Here is a 23,847-nt window from a genome sequence, read left to right as displayed (position 1 = left end):
GGCCACCCCATTCATAGGCCTTTTTACATGAGGGATCTCCATTAGGTCCCTGCCCAGTGGTTAGAGAATCTTGGTAACATCTCTATCAGGCGACGTGATTAGCCCCATATTACAGATGGGGAAACCGAGGCACAGCGCAGAAAAAGCCTGGTGGGCGAACGATTGGAGTCCAGGTCTGGCTGGCTCCGGATCCCGGGCCTTCAGCCTCGTGCTGAAGTGGCCCCCCTCCCCGCCCCGCAGCGGTCACGCCACCGTGTGCCAGGCCTGCGCTGGGCCACTGCCAGCCCTGGGTCGCCTGGGGGAGGGGTGACCTCCCGCCGCCGCGCCCGCCCTCCGCGCCCTCCCCGAGCTGGGCCCCGGCCAGCCCCGCCCGCTCCCGCCACCGAGCGGTTCCGCCCCCCGCAGCCGCCCAGCTGCAGCGGGCGGGACAGGCCAGCGGTGGGGGGATCCTGCCCCGAGGACGTGGGGTTGCGGGGAGTAAGGGGAGGCCGGACACCCTGGCGCGCACACACACCTGCAGCCCAGGTGAGATCGCGGCCCCCGCCTCCCTGCACCACCGAGCCCAGTCCCCAGGGGTTGGGGGCTCCCCGGCTGTTCGAGGGGGCGGGGCCGGCCGAGGGGGCGGGGCCGGCCGAGGGGGCGGGGCGGGGCTACCTCCGAGGTCCTGTGGCCGGGCGGCGGCGCGCGGAGGACGCCCGGGCGGCGGGACGCAGGGACGGCGGCGGCCGGAGCGCGCCAGGCGAGTAGGACCCGGGGCTGGGTCGGGGTTCGAGGCCGGCCCGGGGTTCGAGTGTGATCGTCCCCTACCCCACCTCCAACTCCGGGACACGACCTCAGGGTCTCTGTGCAGCCGCTGCCTGCAGCTCCGCCATCTGTGCCTAAACTTTCCGGACCTGGGTGTCTCGGTCCCCGCGTCAGTGCCCCCTCCCCATCTCTGACCCCGTCCCTTCTTCCCCCATCCACCTCCATGTGTTCCTCGTCCACTGCCCCCTCCCCTATCTCTGTCCCCCGTCTCTGCGTCTGTGTCCCCTCCCCGCTCTGTCCTCCCTCGCCCTACTCCACGGCCCGGCCGGGCTGGAGCCAGGCCCCAGGCGGCGGGAAGGCGGCCGAGCGTCCGGCCGGGTTGGGCCTCGGCCTGGTGGCTGGGCCGGCTGGGGGAGCCGCAGCTGTTTGCCATTAGCCCGGTCCCCGCAGGCCCCGCCCCCTGCTGCACAGGGCGGGCTCCTCCTCCCCCTCAACTTTGGGGCGGGGAGAGGGCCAGGAAGACCCCGGAGAGGTCTAGGCCAGTCTGGGGAGGGGGCTTTGGAGAGACCCCCACCTGTCCCCATCTCTCCATCTCTCTGCCCTATCCCGTCTGCCCTTCTCCACCCCACCCCAGGGGTCCCATATTGAGAGGAGCCTCAGCCACAGACACCCCACTACCACCACCCACTCTCATGTCGTTTCTCATGGAGGGAGGTCAGGTGACTGGGGGATCCTCAGACCTCAGTCTCCACGTCTGGGAAATAGGTAGAGGGTGTGGATTCTGGAGGAGGTGGCTTTGCAGATGGTGGAAGGATCTGCCAGCTTAGGTTCAAGTTCAGGCCCAGCCACTTCCACCCCCAGCCCCCACCCTCCCTTGACCCTGGGCAAATCACTGTACCTTTCTGGGCCCCTGGATTCCCCATCTGTGAAACAGGTCCCATAACTACCCACCTCGTGGGGTGGTCATGACAAAAGAGTTGCTGTTATTATTACTACAGTTATTAATATTTTTTGCCCCCCCCACCTCCAGCCGGGCCCGCCTCCCAAAAGCTGTTCCAATCCTGCCCCTTTCTCAAGGTCTCTCTTAGGTCCCCAGAAAATATTTTTGATCAACGTCCTGTTGCTCAGGGAGTGAGCCTCCAGGCAGATGGAAAACAAATTTCCTACAATCGGTGACCATGTGTTCCAGGTGTTGAAAGTCAAAGAAGTGGGGACAGAGACGTGGAGAGACAGAGAGAGAGAAGTGGAGTGCGACGCAGAGAGACAGAGACGTGGAGAGACGCAGAGAGACGTGGAGAGAGACTAAGCAAGACACTGAGCAGGACAGGACGTGAGAACAAAGACAAGCCACCCCTGGAGCCCCGGCTCTGCCTTCATGCCCGGCAGGTGCCACACCTGGCCCGTCCTCCCAGGTATCTGCTGCCCTGGTGCCCGCAGGCCAAAACAGGTCCACTCTGGTGGTGGGATGGGCCAGGGTCTCTGCAGCAGGGTGGCTGGAGATCAGACAGCAGAAAGGACTGGCCAAATTCAGGCAGGGTGCGGGGGACAAAAGGGCCCTGGCCAGCCTCCAGGGCTGAGGGGGGTTAGTGAGAGGCCCTGATTGTCCCTCCCTTTGCAGCCTCCGGGCACCCCTCTTACTTCCTCCCTGTACACCCATGACTTGCCGGGCCTCACCCAGCCTCTATCCCTGCTGCACCCCCAGCCCGGACACATCCTGGGGGGGCAGGAAGTTCTGTGTAGCCCGGCAGCGAAACTGTTTATTTTTAGAGAAAATTGTTTCCATAAAGGGGAAAGGCTTCGCTCCTCACTGCCTCCCCCACTTTTCCTACCCACCCCCCCAGGCCTGGCCTGACTGAGCTCTCTGCTTTGGGGTTGCTTGGGGTCCCCTACTCTCTGCCCTGTCTTTCTTAGTCTCCCTAGATCCATGCAGGAAGACTGTCCCCCCTCCATTAGCACCCCAGCTCCCATCTTTCCCTGTGGCCAGCTCTGGGCCTGGGCTGAGGGGAGGGGGTGCAGGAAGGGTGGGGCCTATTGGGCTTAGGGTCCCCCAGCCTGGGGCCCGGGTGGAGGCAGAGCTGTGGGAACAGCTGGAGCCTGTCCAGGGGCTGGACAGATGTGCGAGAAGCAGTGAGGTTTGGTTTCTTTGTTCCAGGCCTTCCCCCCCCCCCCCCCCACTTTCTGCAGCCAGGCAGACTGTGCCCCTATGAGGGCCCAGACCTAGGTGGGAGGCTGGATGGGGCAGCTGTGGAGGGGACGGCCACCTCGCCTCCCCTCCTCCTGACTCCCTCCTCCAACGCCCCCCTCCCCAGGTGAGCCTCAGCCAGTGCTGCAGGCAGTCTGACTTACAGTCCCCCAAGTGACTCCTGAGGAGCGTCCACAGACAGGACGATGGCCCAAGTCCTGCACGTGCCAGCCCCCTTCCCAGGTCAGGAGTCTCAGGTGGAAGAGGGCTCTGCCCTGGGGGGCTTGAGAGGGGACACAGCCCTGCCCTGGGAGGTCTGAGAAGGGAAGACATGGCTCTGCCTTGGAGGGTCTGAGGGAGGAGGCAGAGTCTTGCCAGGAAAGGGGTTTAGTCTAAGGGAGCAGATAGGGCCCTGTCCTGTGGGATCTGAGGGAGGATACGGCCCAGCACTGGGGGCTTCAGGGGGGAGTCACAGCCCTGCTCTGGGGGTTTGGGGCTTGGGTGGCACAGCACCTCCCTGAGGGTCTGAGACTGAAGACAGGCACAGTTGAGCACCCAGTGGGCTCCAATCCTTTGGGCAGATAAACCCTGACTCTCCCAGGACATCAGTCTTTGCCCCGAGAAGGGACAGCAGTATTCAGAGGCACCGGTGTTTCCCCCCACCCCAGGGACCCCCGGCCCAGCCTCCCCGCCCGCCTTCCCAGCCAAGGAGCCCGACCCGCCCTACTCCGTGGAGACTCCCTACGGCTACCGCCTCGACCTGGACTTCCTCAAGTACGTGGATGACATCGAGAAGGGCCACACGCTGCGACGTGTGGCCGTGCAGCGCCGCCCACGTCTGGGCTCGCTGCCCCGCGGCCCTGGCTCCTGGTGGACATCCACCGAGTCGCTGTGCTCCAACGCCAGCGGGGACAGCCGCCACTCAGCCTACTCCTACTGTGGCCGTGGCTTCTACCCGCAGTACGGCGCCCTGGAGGCCCGCGGGGGCTTCAACCCGCGCGTCGAACGCACGTTGCTCGATGCCCGGCGCCGCCTCGAGGACCAGGCAGCCGCGCCCACTGGCCTGGGCTCCCTGACTCCCAGTGCGGCCGGCTCCACCAGCTCCTTGGTGGGTGTGGGGCTGCCACCGCCAACTCCACGCAGCTCGGGACTGTCCACGCCAGTGCCACCCAGCGCCGGGCACCTGGCCCATGTGCGGGAGCAGATGGCAGGTGCCCTGCGCAAGCTGAGGCAGCTGGAAGAGCAGGTAAAGCTGATCCCCGTGCTCCAGGTAAAGCTGTCAGTGCTGCAGGAGGAAAAGCGACAGCTCACTGTGCAGCTCAAAAGCCAGAAGTTCCTGGGCCACCCTGCAGGGGCCCGGGGCCGCAGCGAGCTCTGTCTGGACCTCCCTGACCCCCCTGAGGACCCAGTGGCACTGGAGACCCGAAGCGTGGGCACCTGGGTCCGAGAGCGGGACTTGGGCATGCCTGATGGGGAAGCAGCCCTTGCCGCCAAGGTCGCTGTGCTGGAGACCCAGCTCAAAAAAGCACTACAGGAGCTGCAGGCAGCTCAGGCCCGGCAGGTTGACCCCCAGCCACAGGCCTGGCCACCGCCAGACAGCCCAGTCCGCGTGGACACTGTCCGGGTAGTGGAGGGGCCACGGGAGGTGGAGGTGGCGGCCAGCACAGCCGCTGGGGCCCCAGCACAGCGTGCCCAGAGTCTGGAGCCCTATGGAGCGGGTCTGAGGGCCCTGGCAACATCCGGCAGGGCAGAGAGCCCCGCTGTGTTCCGCAGCCATGAGGTGGTGGAGACAATGTGCCCTGTGCCCACGGCGACCACCGGTAACATCCACGTGGTGAAGAAGATCAGCATCACAGACCGAAGCTGCGATGTGCTGGCAGCAGGTAAGTGATCACGGGCAGGGGAGAACGGTTGGGCACCCCTCTTTCTTCCCATGGTTCAGCCTGGACCCTGCCTGGGTCCAGCCCCAGCGCTAGCCCCCACCTTCTACCAGACAGATTGCTCCGCTCTCGGAGCCTCTGTCTCTTCATCTGCAAAAGGGGGGAATTGTGCCACCGACCTCAGGGCTGTAGGGACTGTGCAGAGAAACTGGGTGTCTGGCACATTGTAAGTATCCAGAAAACAGGAGGTATTTTGGGGAGGTTCTTGGTTTGCTATTGGTTTGCTGGGCAAAAAACTTCCCTGTTTATTAAGTAAGTGATAGGAATGAATCTCAGACCAGTTTTGTTTGTTTTTTTTTAAAGATGAGTGGTAAGGGGATCTTAACCCTTGACTTGGTATTGTCAGCACCACGCTCACCCAGTGAGCCATGTGCCGGCCCCTTCAGACAAGTTTAAGCAATGAAAAGGAAATGTGTTGTTCAGGCAACCTAGGGACAGCTTCAGGCATGGCTGGATCCAGGTGCTCAGATGTCAGCAGGAATCTCTAACTTGCTCTTTTTCTCTTCTTCTATCTACGCTGGCAGCTTCTGTCTCAGTCAGGCAAAGGAAGGTGGCTCCATTGCTCCAGGCATCTGTCCTTCTAGCTCAGTGGAAAGGCAGCCCCTTAATCCAAATAGCACCAGTAAAAATCCCAGGGGTGCCAATTCCTATGTCCCTCATTGCCCAGCCTGGATGCTGGGGGTACAGGAGCCCTACCCAAGCCCTGTGCCCTTTGAGGGAGGAAAAGAGTGCTCCCCAGAGGAAATGCTGAGTCCTCATGCCAGGAAAGGGAATGCTGGTTATGTGGAATGCCAGCTGCCCTGCCGCCCTGAGGCTCCTGGGAGAAGCTGCTGTAACGATTCATAATAATGACAGCTATTCTTTAGCAAGTACCAGCTGGGGGGTTCCAGATGCTATGCTAAATGTTTCACGCAAGGAGGGTTAAAGAGGCTGCACCATGTAGCCAGGTGATCTGAGTTCAAATTCCACTTTTTTCTATGTGACCCTGGGTGAGCAATGTCACTTCTCTGGGCCTCAGCTTCTTTTTCTGTGAAGAGACATAATAATGGTCCCCACATCTAAGAACTTTTGCAAATTAATGCACACAGTAAGTACTCATTGCTGCTTCTGCTGGTAACTTTTAGGTCAACCCTGTTTATAGCTGGGGAAACTGAGGCTGAGGGAGAGGATTCACTTGACCTGTGTCACACAGCCAGGAAGTGGCTGAGCCAGGATCTGAACCCAGCTCAGCTTGACCCTGTGGCAGGGCTTGGAGGTGGGGTCCAAGTTATCATTGCAGTCTCAAGTGTCAGGTGGCCAGAGCCCTACTGAGGGACCAGAGGGCACAGGCTGGAGAGCAGGGACCCAGCTGTGTTTTTTTTGCTTGCCTGTGTTGTTTCTGGCCAGCTCCGGACACCACCCTTCTGTTCCATATCCATCGCAAACACCCGGCCCTGTGGCTCTGGCCCCCAGCCAGGGGGCCTGCCCAGCTCAGCCCCAGAATCTCTGAGCGGCCATCGCTATTCCACATGCGCCTGCCAGAGCAGCCGTGGGGCTTCCTGCCTGCAGGACATACAGACATAGCAATGTCCACCCACTGTGAAAGCTCCCACCTCTGGAAGTTCTTCCTTGTGTCTCACTTAACCCCCACTTGCTGCAGCCAGCTCCAGTCTCTGCCTTCCTTGGGCAGAACTGGAATGTATTCATTCATTTCAATATCTTCTCATTCAAAAAATGTTTACCAAGTGCCTACAGTGCGCCTGACTTTTCTAGGCACTGAGGCCACAGCGGTGAACAAGACAGATGCTAAAGTCCCTGCAATAAATAAATAACGGGGAGGGAGCTAAAGAAAGAAATTAATTGGGCTGGCCGGTTAGCTCAGTTGGTTAGAGCATGGTGCTGATAACACAAAGGTCACGGGTTCGATCCCTGTGCCGGCCAGCTGCCAAAAAATTAATAATAAATAAGACTGCAATAAATAAGCGAAGAAATATCATTTCAGAGAATACGTGTTTGAAGCAAATAAAACGGGGGAAGGGGTTGGTAGTGATTGAATGGGGTGGTGGCCTGGGTGTAAATTCTGGTTTACCTGTTCTCTGGCTTGGTTTCCTTAAGTATGCTATTTAGCCTCTCCATGCCTCAGTTCTCTGATTTGCAAATCAATTGTCCTGACAGTGCGATGTCACCAGATTAATGTGAGGCTTCAATACATCAATTCATGTCAAGGGTTCAGCATGGCACCAGGTGCATAAAAGGGCCTCGAGGTCCACCCTCAGCTCTGTAGCCTCTCCCAGAGGCATCCATGAGCCGAGATGTGAACAGGAAGAAGCAGCCAGGTGGTTAAAGGGGTGGAAAAGAGTGTTCCAGGCGGGGACACAACAGGAACAGAGACCCTGAGGTGAGGAGGGGCTCAGGCTTGTCGAGGTGTCAAACCAGCTAGAATGTGATGAGGCCAGAGAAACGAGGGACGGGGGAGTCTGAGCACCAGGGAACTGGGTTCCACAGGGCCCCTGTGCTGTGGCGAGGAGTAATGTGGGAAATGAAATGAGATGGTACAAGGACTTGACAAGTGCTCGGGAGATGTGGTCGTGTTGTGTTTGCTTGGGTTGGGCAGCTTGGTGAGTAGATGAGGGAGGGCTTCCTGGAGGAGGAGACAGAGAGGGGCCCAACCTGTTTACCGTCTAGCAAGGCCACTGGTTTTTTAGCAGAGCAGGAATTCACTCTCTGCAGCCAGAGGGCAGGGAGGGTGGGAGGCAGGCTTCCCCTCAGGCTGCCAAAGGTGGGGAGGCAGGGGACTGGAGACCCCACAAAATTCTATCCTTCCCCCCAACCCCCACACCTGGCAAAGTCACCTCAGATGGGTCAGCAGGAAAAGGGGCAACCAGGGACGTGTACCGGTGGGATCTCTCCAAAGCTTTGAAATTCCCTGTGCTCTTGTTCAAAACATTCCCATGAAAGTGATTCATATGCTTTGTGGAATGTTCAGAAAGGACAGAAAAATCTAGAAGAACAAAAACCCATAAACCCACCACCACCCAGGTGTAGCTGCTGTCAGTGCTTCTGCCGCTTTGCTTCCTAATTTTTTAATGCATAAAATGTGTGTTTTTCAAGTCTGGCAGCACAGAGCTGATGGAAATTGTTGTTTTGGTTTGTTTTGAATTTTGAAAGCACTCATGACAGTGTGCCAGGGCCCTTTTTTGTATTTTAATTCATTTAAATCCCCAGTGACATTATGAGGTGGGTAATGTTTTTATCCCCATTTTACAGATGAGGAAACGGAGGCCCAGGGAGGTTAAGGGATTTGCCCACAGTCCTCAAAGCTGGGATTTAAACTCCATCTTTGATTTCACATTATTTCAGAAGCATTTCTTGGGTTAGTAAAAATTCTTTGGATATGCTGTTCATTTTTTAACAGTCGCACCATTTTCTGAGTGGGGAGACTGAGATTTACAGGACTGGCCCTTATGCCTGACCACTGAGTTGCGTCCAGTTTTTCTTTGTCAACAGAGCCATGAGGTTGTCCTTTCTTGGAAGGCCCTCACATCCTCTGATCTGTTTTCTCAGGTTTCTGGAAGGGCATTTTTGAGGACCTTGATGACTGTTGCCCCATGCCCTCGCACCCTCCCTGCATGGGATGGCTGAGTGATAAAAATTTTTATTATTTCTTTGAACTTAAGGAGCCCGAAATTGAGTTCATTTAATTCTTCGGCTCATGGCAGGCATCTCCATTGGTCTATGCACACCACCTGTCTTGTTTTACTTATTTTTATTTTTTTTAATTTTACTTATTTGGGCCGGCCCGCGGCTCACTCGGTAGAGTGCGGTGCTGATAACACCAAGGCCACAGGTTCGTATCCTATATAGGGATGGCCAGTTTGCTCACTGGCTGAGCATGGTGCTGACAACACCAAGCCAAGGGTTGAGATCCCCTTACCAGTCATCTTTTAAAAAAAAAAAAAAAAAAAAAAAAATTTTACTTATTTATTGGTGGCTGGCCAGCCTGGGGATCCAAATCCTTGACCTTGGTGACATCAACAATGCACTCTAACCAACCGAGTGAACAGGCCAACCCCTTGCTCATTATTTTTATCCCTTCATCTTCTATCCTCAGTGCCAAGGGTCGGTAAGTATTTTCAGCTTTGCAGACCATACAGTCTCTGTCGCATCAACTCAGCTCTGCCTCTTTTTTTTTCCCCTGCTTTATTGAGGTACACTTAATGTGCAAAAAATCACACATATCGTATGTATACATTTCGATGAGTTTGGTGCCTCAGTTACGCCGTTTTCAAACGCAAAAGCACCATAGCCAATGTGTCAGGGAACAAGCATTAGAGTATCCCAATAAAACTTTATTTGTGGACACTGAAATTTCAATTTCTTTTTTTTTTTTTGGCGGAGGGGGGTGGCTGGGATCTGAACCCTTGACCTTGGTGTTGTCAACCCCGTGCTCTGATCAACTGAGCTAACCAGCCAGCCCAAAATTTCAATTTCATGTACTTTTCACATGTCCCAAATAGTATTCTTCTTTTGACTTTTTTCCAGCCGTTAAAAAATGTAAAAACTGGGTTTGGATCCCCATGCTGGCCAGCTGTCACACACACAAAAAAACTGTGCCCACAGTCTGCAGCTTGCCAACCTCTGCTCTAGGCCATTCACATACCCCCACCATTAATCCCCCTCACCCCATTTAATATCCTACCTTGTAATCCATCATCCAGAAGCTTATTTAAATATTTGAGGCTGGCCAGTTAGCTCAGTTGGTTAGAGCACAGTGTTACAACACCAAGGTCAAGGGTTCGGATCCCCATGTTGCCCAGCCACTAAAAAACAACAACAACAAAGATATTTGGGTCTCCTTGAAAAATATGCCCTGTGTATGTCTAGTTTCCTTAAATGGTATTGTGCTTCAGAAAAACAAAATCTCTGTTTCTTATTTTTTCCTCTCCATACACTATTTTTGAACTCTCCACAGTGATGTTTGTTAATCTGGTTTGTCGCTTTTAATGGCTGCATAGATTTCTGCTCTAGGTGTATACAGCACTACATTTTTCTTATCTCACCCTATCTTGGTGGGTACCTGGGTTCCTTCCAACTTCCTGCCACCAGGAACGATGCTGGGGCCACCCACCCGCATCCCCTCCCGTGGGGTTGCTTGGTCACACGGGAGGGAAAATATAACTTCCAGTCCTGTCTGATCCTCTCCAAAAAAGCTCTCTCTGGTCCACATTCTGAGGTGCCCGTTTCCCCACATTCTCACCAACATACCTTTTCATCCATCTTTCTAATTTTTTTGCCCATCTGCTGCTGGCGTAAAGTGGTATTTCCTTATTGTTTTAATTTGCATTTCTCTGATGCTGGGTGAGGTTGGGCATCTCCTCTATGTTTAATAAGATTCCTCTGTGAGTCCCTTATATGTAACCTTTGTCCATTTTTCTATGAGCAATTTTCAGAAGTTCCTGGCATATTCCAAAATAAGGATGAGCAAACTATATCCTACGGGCCAAATCCAGCCTGCCACCTGCTTTTTTATGTATGGCCCACAGCTAAGAATGGCTTTTACGTTCTTAAATGATTAAACAATTTGAAATTTTTTTTTTTTTTTTTTTTTTTTTTTTTGCAGTTGGCCTCTATGGGGATCTGAACCCTTGACCTGGGTGTTACAACACCACTACCTGGCCAGCCCAAGAATAATATTTTGTGACATGAGCAAAATTATATGAAATTCAAATTTATTGGGACGTAGCCACGCCTATTCATTTACATACCGTCTGTGACTGCTTTTGCATTACAGCAACGTCAGAATCAAATAGTCGTGACTGACACCGTATGGCCCGCACAGCCAAAAATATTTACTTATCTGGCTCTTTGCAGAAAAAGTCTGTTGATCTCTGATCTAGAAGATAATCCTTTGCACGTTTTTGGCTGTGCAAATATCTCCCCTTGCCTGCCATCTCTCTCTTCTATTGATTAACTTTGCTTATGAGGTTTTTTTTTTTTTTTTAAGTCAAATAGAAATCTGCATTTTGGATGTAATTAAGCCCATTGTATTTTTCATATGTGGTCTAAGCTTTGAGGAATTTTTTTTTTCTTTTTGGGGGGGGGCTGCAGCTGGCTAGTGCAGGGAACTGAACCCTTGACCTTGATGTTATAAGGCTGTGCTTTAACCAACCGAGCTGACTGGTCAGCCCTGCTTTGAGGAATTTTTAAAAGAATCTTTCCCCTTCCTGAGGCCCCCTAATATTCTCCCACATTTTCTTCATTTAGCTTTAATCCTTCATAGTTTCTTTCAGGTACACAGTGTGAGATAGGGATCTGGCTTGATTTTTCTCAGTAGAGTAAGCTGCATTTCCCAGTACCACACCACAGAACTCATCCTTTCCCACTGATTTGTGGACACAAATCTTTCCTCCAGTTCCCTGAGATTGGAGTCTGTGCTGGGCTCTGTCCTCTGTTCCTTTGGCCTGTTGTTTATACAACAATGCCCTGCTGTTTTGATTGTTGTAGCTTTGGAATATATTTTACTCTGTGGCAGACTGGGTTCCCCATCTCTGCATTTCTTTTGTAAAATTGTGTTAGCTTGGAGCTGGCCAGTTAGCTCAGTTGGTTAGAGCGTGGATTTATAACACTAAGGTCAAGGGTTTGGACTCCAATGCCAACCAGCCATCAAGAAAACAACAACAACAACAAAAAACTGTGTGAGCTTGACATGGGCTTTAACTAAATCTACATCAATTTTGGTATTAGTTTGCCCCATTCCTCAGTGGATAACAAAAATAAATATTTACTCATTTTATTATTTTTTGTTGTTATTCTAGCATTTCAGTGTCTAACCTTGAAATCCTCAGGCTGGAAGGAGCCATCAAAGCTTTTAAAAACAGTGTCTGCTTTTCTCTTGGGGCAGAATGGACCTTAGTGTTGCTCCAGTTTATTTTTCTGTTCACTTTTTTTAAATCCTGGTAAAATACGCCTAACGTAAAACTTATCATCTTCACTGTTTTTGAATATACAGTTCAGAGGCATTAAGTGCATTCACATGGTTGTGCAACCATCACCATCATCCATCTCTAGAACTTTCTCATCTTCTCCAACTGAAACTCTGCCCGCATTAAACACCCACTCCCCGTCCCCCTCCCCAGCCCCTGGCACCCACAATTCCACTTTCTGTCTTTATGGATCTGACTACTCTGGGCCCTCCTATGGGTGGAAACATACAGTGTGTGTCCTTTCATGCCTAGTCTATTTCACTGAGCATAACCGTTACTCCAGCTCATTGTCTGGCTCTTCTAGGATTTTTAATCAGGATCCCTGAGTTTTGGGCAGAGATTGAGATTGTGAATGGATCACCTGCCTCCTGACACATTTCACTTGGCCATACAGTGTGTGTGTTTATTTCATGTGAATTTATTGCCAAGGTTTCAGTTGGTTAGAGCACCATGTTATAACACCAAGGTCAAGGGTTTGAATCCCCATCCTGGCCAGCTGCACGCAAAAAAATTAAAAGTAAATATAAATTTTTAAATTTTTAAAAATCAGAAAAAAAAAAAATTTTTTTTAAATCAGATCAACATAACAACCTGGCATTTGCTCCCATGGGAGTTCAAACCCCAGCTCTGGGTGAGGCCTGGGCCAGCCACACCCTGGACAGGGGATGCTCTTGGATGCCTTTATGACCAAGTGTCTCATGCAGCCCTGCCCTGTCTGCACTCTTCACTTGTGTTGAGCATTTACTCCCTGTTCTTTAGTAAACTTGAGAGTCACCCGTGAACTTGAGGACATAGTTACTGTGTATGTCAAAAGCATTTTTAAGGGCCGGGCTGTGGCTCACTTGGGAGAGAGTGGTGCTGACAACACCAGGTCAAGGGTTAAAATCCCCTTACCAGTCATCTTTAAAAAAAAAAGAAACATTTTTAGCCATTAAAGGGAATGAAAATGAATTGGTCTTCAGAGTCAGCGGGCAGTGGCAGGAAGGGAAGGCCCTGAGGAAGTGGTGACACAGAAGCCACACGTGGCCTGGGGGGACTTGGGTAGATTCCAAGATGCGGGCGGCCAGTCAAAGTGGAAACTGGATTTTTTTTTTTTTTTTTTTTTTTTGGCAGCTGGTCCGTACGGGGATCCAAACCCTTGATCTTGGTGTGATCGGCACTGTACTCCCACCACATGAGCTAACAGGCTAGCCCTAAACCAGATTTTTATTCCACACTCCAAGCTGGAGATCCAGGGCTTGAACTCCCGACATCCCCATTCCCAGCCTGGGCGGGGACACCCCCGGGGTCTGATGCCCTGGGAGTCACCTTTGTCTGCAGACCAGCTTGGGTGGGTCTGATTTATTTAATTGTGGTAAAATACACATTACATTAAATTTACCATTTTAGCCATTTTTACGTATATACGACTCAGTGGCAGGAAGCCCGCGCATACTGTCATGCAGCCGTCCCCGCCATCCATCTCCAGAACTTTCTCATCTTCTCCAGCTGAAACTCCTGGGTGGATTTTAATTTTAACTTTCTAATAGCCCTTATTGTTTCTTTGTCTTGATAAAGTAATACCTGCTTAATGTTAAATCAAGAAAAAGAGAAGGAAGCTGGATGCAAAATGATCTTCACAACACAATCCTGCTTCGGGGGGAAAAAAACACTTTTAAGTCCTGTCAAAAATATAGTTTATGTTAGCTCAGTTGGTTAGAGCGCAGCCTTGTAACACCAGGGTCAAGGGTTTGGATCCCCGTACCAGCCAGCTGCCCACAAAAAAACCCAAATGCTTCTCGAGCACTCTTGATATGCTGGCACTGAGTCACTGACTTCGTTTGCCCAGCACCACGAGGTAGGAAATGTCATTTGTCTGGGGCACAGAGAGGTTAAGTAACCTGCCTGAGGTCACACAGCTGATAGGTGGGAGACTTGAGTCTCTGCTGTGACCATCCTGCTCGGCTGTCGACAAACCTTTTTTCTAGATGACATCAGAGGTGGGGGGGGTCTTGAAGCAGGATCATGGGGTGCAGGGTCCTTGTCCCTGAACAGCTGCAGGGCAGGCAACAGATGGGAGTTGGAATCTCATTCTGCTCCTCGCTGGCTGGGTGACCTTGGCAACTCTCTGTGCCTCAGTTTCCTCATCTGTAATAATCCCACCCTCTGGTGGGCTTGGAAGATTTGACAAGGTAACACAAGAATTAGCCCTCAGACAGTGCCTGGCCCAGGGTATGTGACCCACAGGTGACAGCTATTGTGATTGTTGTGGTTTGGCTGTTACAACCCACAGGGATGCCTCATTTCCTGTCCCTCCAGGTCCCCCACAGGCCCCTGCAGAGTCGTCCTCATCACCCCCAGGGTCCACAGTGGCCTCGCTGGTGCAGCCTGAGAAGAACGCAGGCCAGGTGCCCGCCCATGATGCCACCAACAGGGGCCCCACCAGGCAAGCACCCTCGCACAAATCGGAGGAGGCTGGGGGTGCAGGTAAGTGGGGTGACCTCCAAACGGGACAGGGCGCCAGCAGGCCCAGGCTCAGAGTCTGGCTGCAAGGGACTGTCCTGACACCGCCCTCCCCACTAGGCGGTCCCCAGGCAGGCGTGCGGTCCATCATGAAGCGGAAAGAGGAGCCTACAGACCCGGCGGCCCACCGGAGAAGCCTCCAGTTCGTGGGGGTCAATGGCGGGTGAGAGGAGCCCCCGTCCCCCACTCCCTGTCCGCTCCTCACTTCTGCCCTCCTGCTTGCTCCTCAGTTCGTTCCTGCACAAGAATGTACCCAGTACCCCATTCTAAGTCCTTCCCTTTGATTAATTCATTTAACCAAACTGTCATAGAGAGATGGAGAAACTGAGGCACAAGGAGTCTGAGCGCTTGGCTGGAGCTCACACAGTGACCGAGGAGTCTGCCCTGGGTGGTCTGGCTCCAGAGCCTGTGGCGTAACCACTGCACCATCCTACTCACTGGGAGGTGCCAGGCGCAGCTCCTGGCCCTGACCGAGCTCCCCATCCAGGACACAGATGGCAGTTCCAGCACGGTGTGGTGGGATGGGAGGAAAGGTGGGGGACATTCAGGCAGCGCAGGTCTCTAGGGGAAGGAGGGGACGCGTGTGCCGCGGGACAGGTAGGAGCTAGCAAGGTGAAGAGTGGGACGTGTGCACCAAGGTCAAGGATTCAGATCCCTGTACCGGCCAGACACCCCCAAAACCAAAAGAGTGGTGCGTGGGGAAGGCTCTCCTGGTAGAGGGCACAGCCTGGATAGAGGCCCAGAGGTAGGAGGAAGTGGTAAGCAATGGTTGGTTCGGCGCCTTCAATGCCGTGCCCAGGAGCTTAGACTTTGTCAAGAGGTAGCAAGAAGCACAGGCGGGTCCTGCTTGCGGTGGGACGAGGGTCTGAATCAGTAACACCTGCATAAGGGGCAGCCCTGCAGCCCTGTGAGGTCAGTACTGCCATTGTCCCCATTTAACAGATGGGGAAACTGAGGCCCAGGGAGGTCAGGTAGCCAGGTCCCTGTGTCCCTCCCCCACCACGTCCCATCCCATCTGTAACGTCTCCTCTGTCCCATCCGTCCTTCCTCCCCAGGTATGAGTCCTCTGAAGACTCGAGCACGGCAGAGAACTTCTCAGACAATGACAGCACAGAGAACGAGGCCCCGGAGACAGAGGAGAGGGTTTCGAGTGTGGCCAAAGCCCCCAAGCTCAGGCCCACGGGGCCAGCCGTGGCCAAGACCAGCCAGCAGGAATGCCAGCTGTCTAGGGAGTCTCAGCACATGCCCACGGCTGAGGGGGCATCAGGATCAAACACGGAGGAGGAGATCCGGTCAGTTTTCTGGGAGGGAGGGATTCAGGCAGGGCCAGGGGCAGGTGACCTCTGCCTTAAACCCCCCCATTCAAGCCCTCTGAGGGGGCCCCCCATCAGTCATGCACACCTTAGTCTAAATTAGTGAATGAGCATTTTCTCCTTCTGGATATCCGAAGGTCTGGCTTTGATAAAGGGCCTGATGGGGTATTTCAGTCTGCTGAGGTTAGGATTTAGGGGGCCAGGCAGAGTTTGTTCTTAAGCAACCCACCTTTTGGGGGGAACATTTACTCCACCTGCCCATCCTATTTATGTCTTTCTTTTTTTCCCTGATGAAAAATCTGCCCTTGGGAAAGATTTTTCATCTGCACACTGGCCATTTGAAATGAATTTTGGATTATATATCCACTTTCTCTTGGGGTCTGTGTGTTCCCTCTGTCTGCCCCTTGGGGTGCAGTATAAGAGTGTGACCCAAGTGAAGGGGGTCTGAGATGCCACCATTCAAGTGACCCCTGTCAGGACTGTGTGAGCATCATAGTAGACAGTATCGAACCCCTCCCCAAGCACCCCAGCTCTGGGTAGGAGTGGGGGGACTCAGGAGATCGAGGTGGGTATTCCTAAGATAAATCCGCTGCTCGTCTGCTCCTGGCAGGATGGAGCTGAGCCCTGACCTCATCTCAGCCTGCTTGGCCCTGGAAAAGTACCTGGACAACCCCAACGCCCTCACCGAGCGGGAGCTGGTACGGTCGGGCCCTGGGCCTAGGTGCAGCCCCTCCGACCCCTCCAGCCCCACCCTTGGCTTCTCCTCATTCTCGGTGTCTCCCTCTATCTGCCCAGTGGGGACCCTGGGACCCAAGCCCGGAGCTGGGGGAGGGTGGTGTTTGAGTCACGGGCCTTGGAGAGGGGCCAGGAAGGCGCCAGGAAGGCGGGGAAGGGCCCCAGGATGATCGCCCACGGGCCAAGCCTGCTGCTCCTCTTCCTTCCAGGGCATTGGGGTGGGGGCTCCCATATTTTCCTTTTTCCTTGCCTTTGAAGACTGTATCCATTGGGCTGGCCAGTTAGCTCACCCGGTAGAGCCTGGTGCTGATAACACCAAGGTCAAGGGTTCGATCCCTGTTCTGGCCAGCCACCCCCCCCCCCAAAAAAAAGACTGTATCCAGGATGGAGAGGCTCACACCCTCCTCTGGGGGTCATGTCTGGGATGACCGTGTCTACACTTCCCTTCAAGGGTCTTGTTGGGACAGGGGTGTCCATACTTCCTTCTGGGTGCATCTACACTTTCCTCGAGGGCGCTGTCCAGGACAGGGGCTCCACACTGCTCCAGGGGGCTCGTCTGGGGTGCAGCGGCATGCTCCCCTCCTGGGTCTTTGTCCGGGCGGGGTTGGGGTTCACTGCCCCACGCCCCTCTCCCACCTGACTTGCATCTAGAAAGTGGCCTACACCACAGTGCTGCAGGAGTGGCTGCGCCTGGCCTGCCTCAGCGATGCACACCCCGAGCTTGTGCGGCGCCACCTGGTCACGTTCCGAGCCATGTCCGCGCGGCTGCTGGAATATGTGGTCAACATCGCCGACAGCAATGGCAACACGGCGCTGCACTACTCTGTGTCTCACGCCAACTTCCCCGTGGTGCAGCAGCTGCTCGACAGCGGTGAGCCTGGCAGGGACGGGGAAGGGCCCAAGTGAGTGGCCATCTGTCACCCCCCGGTGTGATGGCCCAATGGGGGAGACACCGCCCTCCCTGTCTGATGAGGGAGACATGGCCCTTCCAGTCTGATAGAGAAGATGTCACCCTCCAATCTGGTGGCGGGAATGTAGCCCTCCTAGTCTGATGGAGGAGGCAGAGTCCACAGTCTGATGGAGGAGACACAGGCCAGTCTGAAGGGTCAATGGCTCTTCCAAATTAGCATCTATTCTCAGTCCTAAACATGGGTGCCAGCATCAGGAGCCCCAAGTCTGATGGGGGTGGCACAGTCTTCACATTCAGAGCCCCTTGTCCGACAGAGTAACACAATGGAGATGGAGACCCCTGGCTGGGACAGAGTGGGGTCCTCAGTCTGAGAAAAGGGAGGAATTAGGCCATGCCTAGACTGATGGGGGAGACACGGAGCCCAGTGCTCACTGTGGTAGAGTGAAGCAAGGCTTCCAGTCTGATGGCAGAGACGGGGCCTGGTCTGAGGGCTCATTCCTGCCATGCCTCTCGCTCAGGCGTCTGCCAGGTGGATAAGCAGAACCGCGCCGGCTACAGCCCCATTATGCTCACGGCTCTGGCCACCTTGAAGACTCAGGATGACATCGAGACTGTTCTGCAGCTCTTCCGGCTCGGAGACGTCAATGCCAAAGCCAGCCAGGTACGGTACGCCTGAACATGACCTCAGAGAGCCGCCATTCCATAGGCGAGGAAACTGAGGCTCGGAGAAGCAGAGGCATTTCCTCAAGGTCATAGTCAAGAAGGCGGGATTTGAACCCAGGTGGTCTAGCTCCAGAGCCCTGTTCTTAATAACCTGCTGCCTCTGGCACAGGACCTTCTTGTGGAAAGTGCGGGGTATGGAGGACATGGGGTCCTCACCTTTCATAATCCGACACCATCCTGCTTGCTGCTTGGTAATTCACTGAACAGCAACGGGGTTCACAGCGGCTGGACACTGGGGACCCAAATGGTGGATAGGCAGGCACAGTCCCACCTCCTGAAGCTCACCAAGTAACCGGGTGCTCCAGGAGCCGCAGAATTTCAGGCATCACTGGGGTTTGGAGCAGGTTAGGACACGGGGGCTGAGGGAAGTCACCAGGGAGAGGAGTGGCATGGCCCGATCCCTGATTTGAGAGCTTCTTTCAGCTGCGGGTTGGGGTATGGAAGCCGGGAGACTATGGAGGTGACTGGGACACAGAAAGGTCTCCAGGCAGAAAAGCAGGGCAGCGATGACCCTGTGGGGACAGTGATGATGGCAGGGATTGCCAGTAGCTTAAATGCAATGACAGAACAGCAGGGCACTGTGATGGGGCATAACAGGAGCTGACCCTGCTTTATTTTTTATTGATTTAATTTTTCTTAATTTTCAAAAAAAATTTCAGTGACCTTTTCTCTCAATTGAGGTGAAATTCATTTCACATAAGGTTAAACCCCCCCCCCTTTTTGTGTGTGGTGGCTGGCCAGTTTGGGGATCTGAACCCTTGACCTTGGTGTTATAACCCTGTGCTCCAGCCAGCTGAGCTAACCCGCCAGCCCTAGATTAACCCTTTTAAAGTGAACAATCTTTGGTGGCATTTAGTACATTTACAATGTTGTGCCACTACCACCTCTATCTAGTTCCAGAACATTCCATCACTCCCAAAGGAAACCCTGCACCCTATTAATAGTCCTTCCCTTTCCCTGCCATCTTCCTCCAGCCCCTGGCAACCACTAATCTGCTTTCTGTCTCTGGGTTTACCTATTCTGGATATTTCATATAAATGGAACTTTATATATGTGATCTTCTACGTCTGGCCCTGTGGTAGAAAGAGTTGTTTGAGATACAGGAGGTCTGTGAGTGTGGTTGTACGTGTCAGCATCAGAGTACTTGGGAGCCACGGCAGGTTCAGGAGCAGGAGTGTCATACCCTGGAGCCTGTGTGAACCATCATTCTGTTCCTTCCTCTGCCCAGGCAGGGCAGACAGCCCTGATGCTGGCGGTCAGCCACGGGCGGGTGGACGTGGTCAAAGCCCTGCTGGCCTGCGAGGCGGATGTCAACGTGCAAGATGATGATGGTTCCACGGCGCTCATGTGCGCCTGCGAGCACGGCCACAAGGAGATCGCTGGGCTGCTCCTGGCCATGCCCAGCTGCGACATCTCGCTCACTGACCGCGTGAGTCCCCACCCAGGTGCACCCCAGGGGAGGGTGGGAACACAGCAAGGGGTGTCACAATAGCAAGAGCTACTTTGCAGGACGGGAGCACAGCACTGATGGTGGCCTTGGATGCGGGGCAGAGTGAGATCGCGTCCATGCTGTACTCCCGCATGAACATCAAGTGCTCGGTGAGTCTCAACCCAGCGGGACAGGGGGTGGGCACTCTGGTAGGAGATGGGTGTTCATGAAGAGCTAAAGGCATACGGGGTACATGCTAAGGACTTTGATCACCTCATCCCCCATCATCATCCACCTGGACCACTGCTGTTACCCTGCCCTGGTCCCTCAGCTCCTGTCCTCACCCCACCCCCAGTCTGTCCTCCTCACAGCAGCTAGAGGTCATTGTGAACACCCGAGTCAGGACACCTCCCTCCTCTTCTCACAACCCTCCATGGCTCCCACCTCACTTGGAGAAAAAGCCGTAGTCCTCCCCAGAGCCCACCAGGCCCTGCAAAACCTCCCTCACCTCCCTGCACTCCCTCCACTTCCACTCCAGCCACACTGGCCTTATTCTCTGTTGCTACCCCAGGGCCTTTGCACTTGCTGGTTGCTCAGCCTGGAATGCCCTTCCCCCGTGGCTGGCCCCTTGACATCATTCAGGGACCAGCTCAGACATCACCCTCCCTGACCACCCACTGTCCCCTTCCATTCCCGTCTGTCCATTATCCCTGATCAGAATCCTCTCCTGCGCTCATTTATTTGCTCCTGCAAGGAGTCTCCCCTAGGACGTCACCTCCTTGAGGCCAGAGATCACTCCTCCTTCTTGCTCACCCACACGGGGCCAGCCGCAAAGCCCGTGGCGCCTTGCAGGGATCTGGAAGGATGCCAGACAAAAAGAATTCTGCTTCTCGTTTCAGTTTGCCCCGATGTCAGATGACGAGAGTCCTGCGTCGTCCTCTGCAGAAGAGTAGTCGTGAAGGGAGGCCAGAGGCGCCTCCCCGCGGGGGCCTGCCAGCCCCAGAGCGAACCATCCCTTGTCTCCTCCCTGGCCCCTCTCCTCTCTGGCCACCCCCCATCTCAGTCTCCAAACCCCAAGTCTCAAAGACACGTGGGTTTTCCTTCTGCTTCCCCGGGGGAGCCCCGACAGCGACAGGACTCCAGCTGGAGGTGGCTTTTCCCGGCGCCCCAGTTCAAAGCAGCCGCAGCACAGACCAAAGCGAAATTCTTGTATAAATTGGCGCCAGTGGCTGATGCTGGGCTGTGGGTTTTATGAAAAACATTGAGAACAATCAGCCGGCAAGCTTGGATGGAGAAAGGCGAGAGGAAAAAATACTGTATTCTTGAAACATTGTTGCAGGAGGGGGAATCATATTATTTGTTGCTACATTTGAAAGTCACTGGAACCGTATACCATCTTTGCATTGTAATCCCGAATCTTATTACGCACGGGTCGTGTCTCAAGCATTGCCCCCCACCCTTTCAGCCCCCACATTTAATTGTCCGGTATATAATAGTGTTTTGTTCACTCCACCCCAGACGGCTCTCGGGGGAATTTTCTGGTTGCCTCACAAAACTGATCTGTCCCTGTCACCAGGAGCAAAAGCTCAGTCCTTTCTTCTGCCTTCTTGCTGCCAATGCCGGTGTCACCCCCATTCAAGTGGGGGGCCCAGGACCCTGCAGCTGAGACACATCGGTAGGCTCTGTGACCTGTCTGTAACCGAGTTTCACAATGAGATATTACCCAGAAATCCACTCCCTCCCCGCACAGAGGCCCTGGCAAATGTTAATTTTCCTAGAAGATCCTTCAGACTTGGAGACACAGGAAAAAGAATCCAATTCTCAGAGTGGATGCTGTGTCCCCGAGCCCAGAACTGTGGTAGCAGGGCCATCCTTTTTGTCCCCAGGACTCCAGAATTTCTCTGCTCAAAGGAAAGGAAACAGGGCATGGGTTTGTTGGCAACACACAGGGCGAGCTCTGAAAACCCCATGTGGACCTGATTAGAAGTTGGCTGCCCCCGGTGGACTCCCAGCGCGAACTTAAAGAGACAGGCCTTTGCCGAAACCAAACAAGGGCCTGCTGGTTTTTAACAACCTAGAGACTTTCCGGAACTGCCTGGAACAGAGCCTGCTGGAAATGGGGAACGCCAGAGATACTCCCAGTTTCCTTTATGGCCTGTTTTGTCCCCAAAATCTCAACCTAGTTTTCTTTCCTGTTCCTTTCCTCGGTGGACAAAAAAAAAAAAAAAAAAAAATAGAAGGGTTCCAAGCCTCTACATGTGCCTTAGGATAGGGAAGCCAGTTCCCTACCAAATATGTGATCTGCCCTTTCGTGTCCAGGACTCAGCTCAGCCTACAGGGCTTTTTGGAAGCCAAACCTCAGCAGGACAGAGTAAGCCCAAGGAGCTCACATGTTCATTAAATAAAGCAAAGTGCTGGCTTCTCTCCTAGAAAAGTAGATTTCTTGGCTTGATAGAGTCCAGCTTGCTTTGATTTTGATGGAAGGGATGGACCCAAGACAAGAGTTTTAATGGCCAAACAAGACAATCATGAGGGATGGATGGATGGATGGATGGACGGCTTGTGTGTAAATGGGAAAGAAAACCAAAGCTGGTTGGGGACAACCCCTGCCGTCTGTTTTGGGCAGCTTTGAGAAGCGGTACAGGCACTGTGTGCCCGTGTGTCCAACCCCAGAGCCAGCAAGCGCGTTTCTTTTAAGCTTCTAGAAGCTACTCCTTGGCTCAGGAGTGCGTGACCCCTCAGATAAGTCCACGTTTATCTCTGCTGTTCCTTCTCTCTCCATACCCAGTGGGCTACAGCGATCCTGCCTTTTGTCCCTTTCTCTTCCCACATATATTCATGAGCTTTAATTTCACTTTCTGACCACGGTACGTCCATAAAGACAGTATTACACTTAAATGAAGTATTCTTTTTTGTATTCTTTTTTTAGAAGGTAAATGAATTTAATAAAGCTACCGATAGTGCCGATGTCTCTGTCTTTTCTTTAAGCTCGTGCTCCTCGTTAAGCTTTAGAGTTACGTCTCAGCTGGCCGGTTAGCTCAGCCGTTTAGAGCACGGTGTTATAACACCAAGATCAAGGGTTCGGATCCCCATACCGGCCAGCTGCCAAAAAAATATAGATCTCTTTTTCAAAATGGACTTATTTGGAAAAATGTTCAAAGCTACAGAAAAGTTGTAAGAATATTACAATAAACCTTATGCTCTATCCTAGACCAGCACTGCTCAATACTATAGCCACATGGCTAGTGGCTACTGTTTGAGGCTGTGATGTCACAAAACATTGCTACTGTCCCAGAAGGTTCTATTGGACACTCCCTGTGAACACCTCAGAAAAAAATAGATTCTGCTGGCTGGTTGGTTCAGCTGGTTAGAGTACCATGTTTTAACACCAACATCAAAGGGTTTGTATCCCCATACCAGCCACCCACCAAAACAAAGAAAAGAAAAAAATAGATTTTTAGTTATTTTTTTCTCATGAAAAAATAGTGTATACCAGTCATCAAAAGACAAAACTCAAAATTCAAAAGTGGCATAGCTGCACTTGGTAGAAATGCCATTGTCGATTGATGGCTTGGAGTGGGTCCTGCCAAATCCTTTTCTAATATGTTTGATTTTAATTTTTTTATTGTTTTATTTTTTTATCAAGGTATCCAATGTATATAATACGTGCACAAGTTGTTCAAAAGTGTACAGCCCCGTGGCTTTTGCAAACTGAGCGTCCTGGAGTCACCAGCACCAGGACAGGAAGCGGAGCATTCTTGGTCCCAGCAGCCCCCCACCAGCCCCTGGCCTGTCCCCTCACTCCCCCAAGGTAATTGGTGATCACTCTCCTGACTTCCTCTTTTTTCCTCCACTGGGCTGTTCAGCCAAGAGATGATGGGTGGGATGTTTTTGGGGGAGTCCCAGAAATTTTACCCAAAGGAGTATATTTCTAAGTGGAATTTCCTTTCCTTGCTCTTGTCTGTTTCCCAGAAGAGTCTGTAAGCCAAGAAGGGGCCTTTAGGAAATAAAAAGTTGTTTCTCCCAGAGCAATTGCCAGGACCATTTTGTCACTGTCTTTGTTATCTCACGTAAGACCCCATCCCCCCACCACCACCAGTTTCTTGCTTTTCTTAAAGTATGTTTCAATATTTAATCGTAAAATATACATAACATAAAATTTGCACCTTTTTCTTATTTGGGCAGCCAGCTGGTATGGGATCTGAACCCTTGACCTTGGCGTTACAAGCTAGTGCTCTAACCAACTAAGCCAACCAGCCAGCCCTAAAATCTGCATCTTCACCTTTTTTAAGCGCACAGCTCAGCAGCGTTAAGCACATTCACAGTGTTGTGCAGTCATCACCACCATCATCTCCAGAACTTTCTCATCTTCCCAAACTGACACTCTGTCCCCGTTAAGCACAAATT

At 53.1% G+C, this 23,847-nt stretch overlaps 1 protein-coding gene and 1 non-coding gene across 2 annotated transcripts; both read left to right on the top strand.

Annotated features, from left to right (window-relative positions):
* The first annotated feature begins 1,935 nt into the window (after positions 1-1,935).
* KANK2 (KN motif and ankyrin repeat domains 2) lies at positions 1,936-22,338 on the top strand. The gene is made up of 12 exons (XM_063112159.1): positions 1,936-2,156; positions 3,054-3,169; positions 3,595-4,809; positions 14,127-14,294; positions 14,391-14,493; positions 15,386-15,622; positions 16,254-16,341; positions 17,030-17,249; positions 17,807-17,949; positions 19,240-19,440; positions 19,521-19,610; positions 20,340-22,338. Exons 2-12 carry the CDS (start codon positions 3,133-3,135, stop codon positions 20,391-20,393), a joined length of 2,556 nt encoding a protein of 851 aa, XP_062968229.1. The 5' UTR covers positions 1,936-2,156; positions 3,054-3,132; the 3' UTR covers positions 20,394-22,338.
* TRNAI-GAU (transfer RNA isoleucine (anticodon GAU)) lies at positions 6,713-6,786 on the top strand. The gene has a single exon. It is a non-coding gene; the product is annotated as a tRNA-Ile (tRNA).
* Positions 22,339-23,847: the final 1,509 nt, after the last annotated feature.

Source organism: Cynocephalus volans, chromosome 10, assembly GCF_027409185.1.
Source record: "Cynocephalus volans isolate mCynVol1 chromosome 10, mCynVol1.pri, whole genome shotgun sequence".
Taxonomy (NCBI): Eukaryota; Metazoa; Chordata; class Mammalia; order Dermoptera; family Cynocephalidae; genus Cynocephalus; species Cynocephalus volans.
The sequence above is the reverse complement of the archived record's forward strand: the minus strand, read 5'-3'. Positions and strand labels throughout refer to the sequence as shown.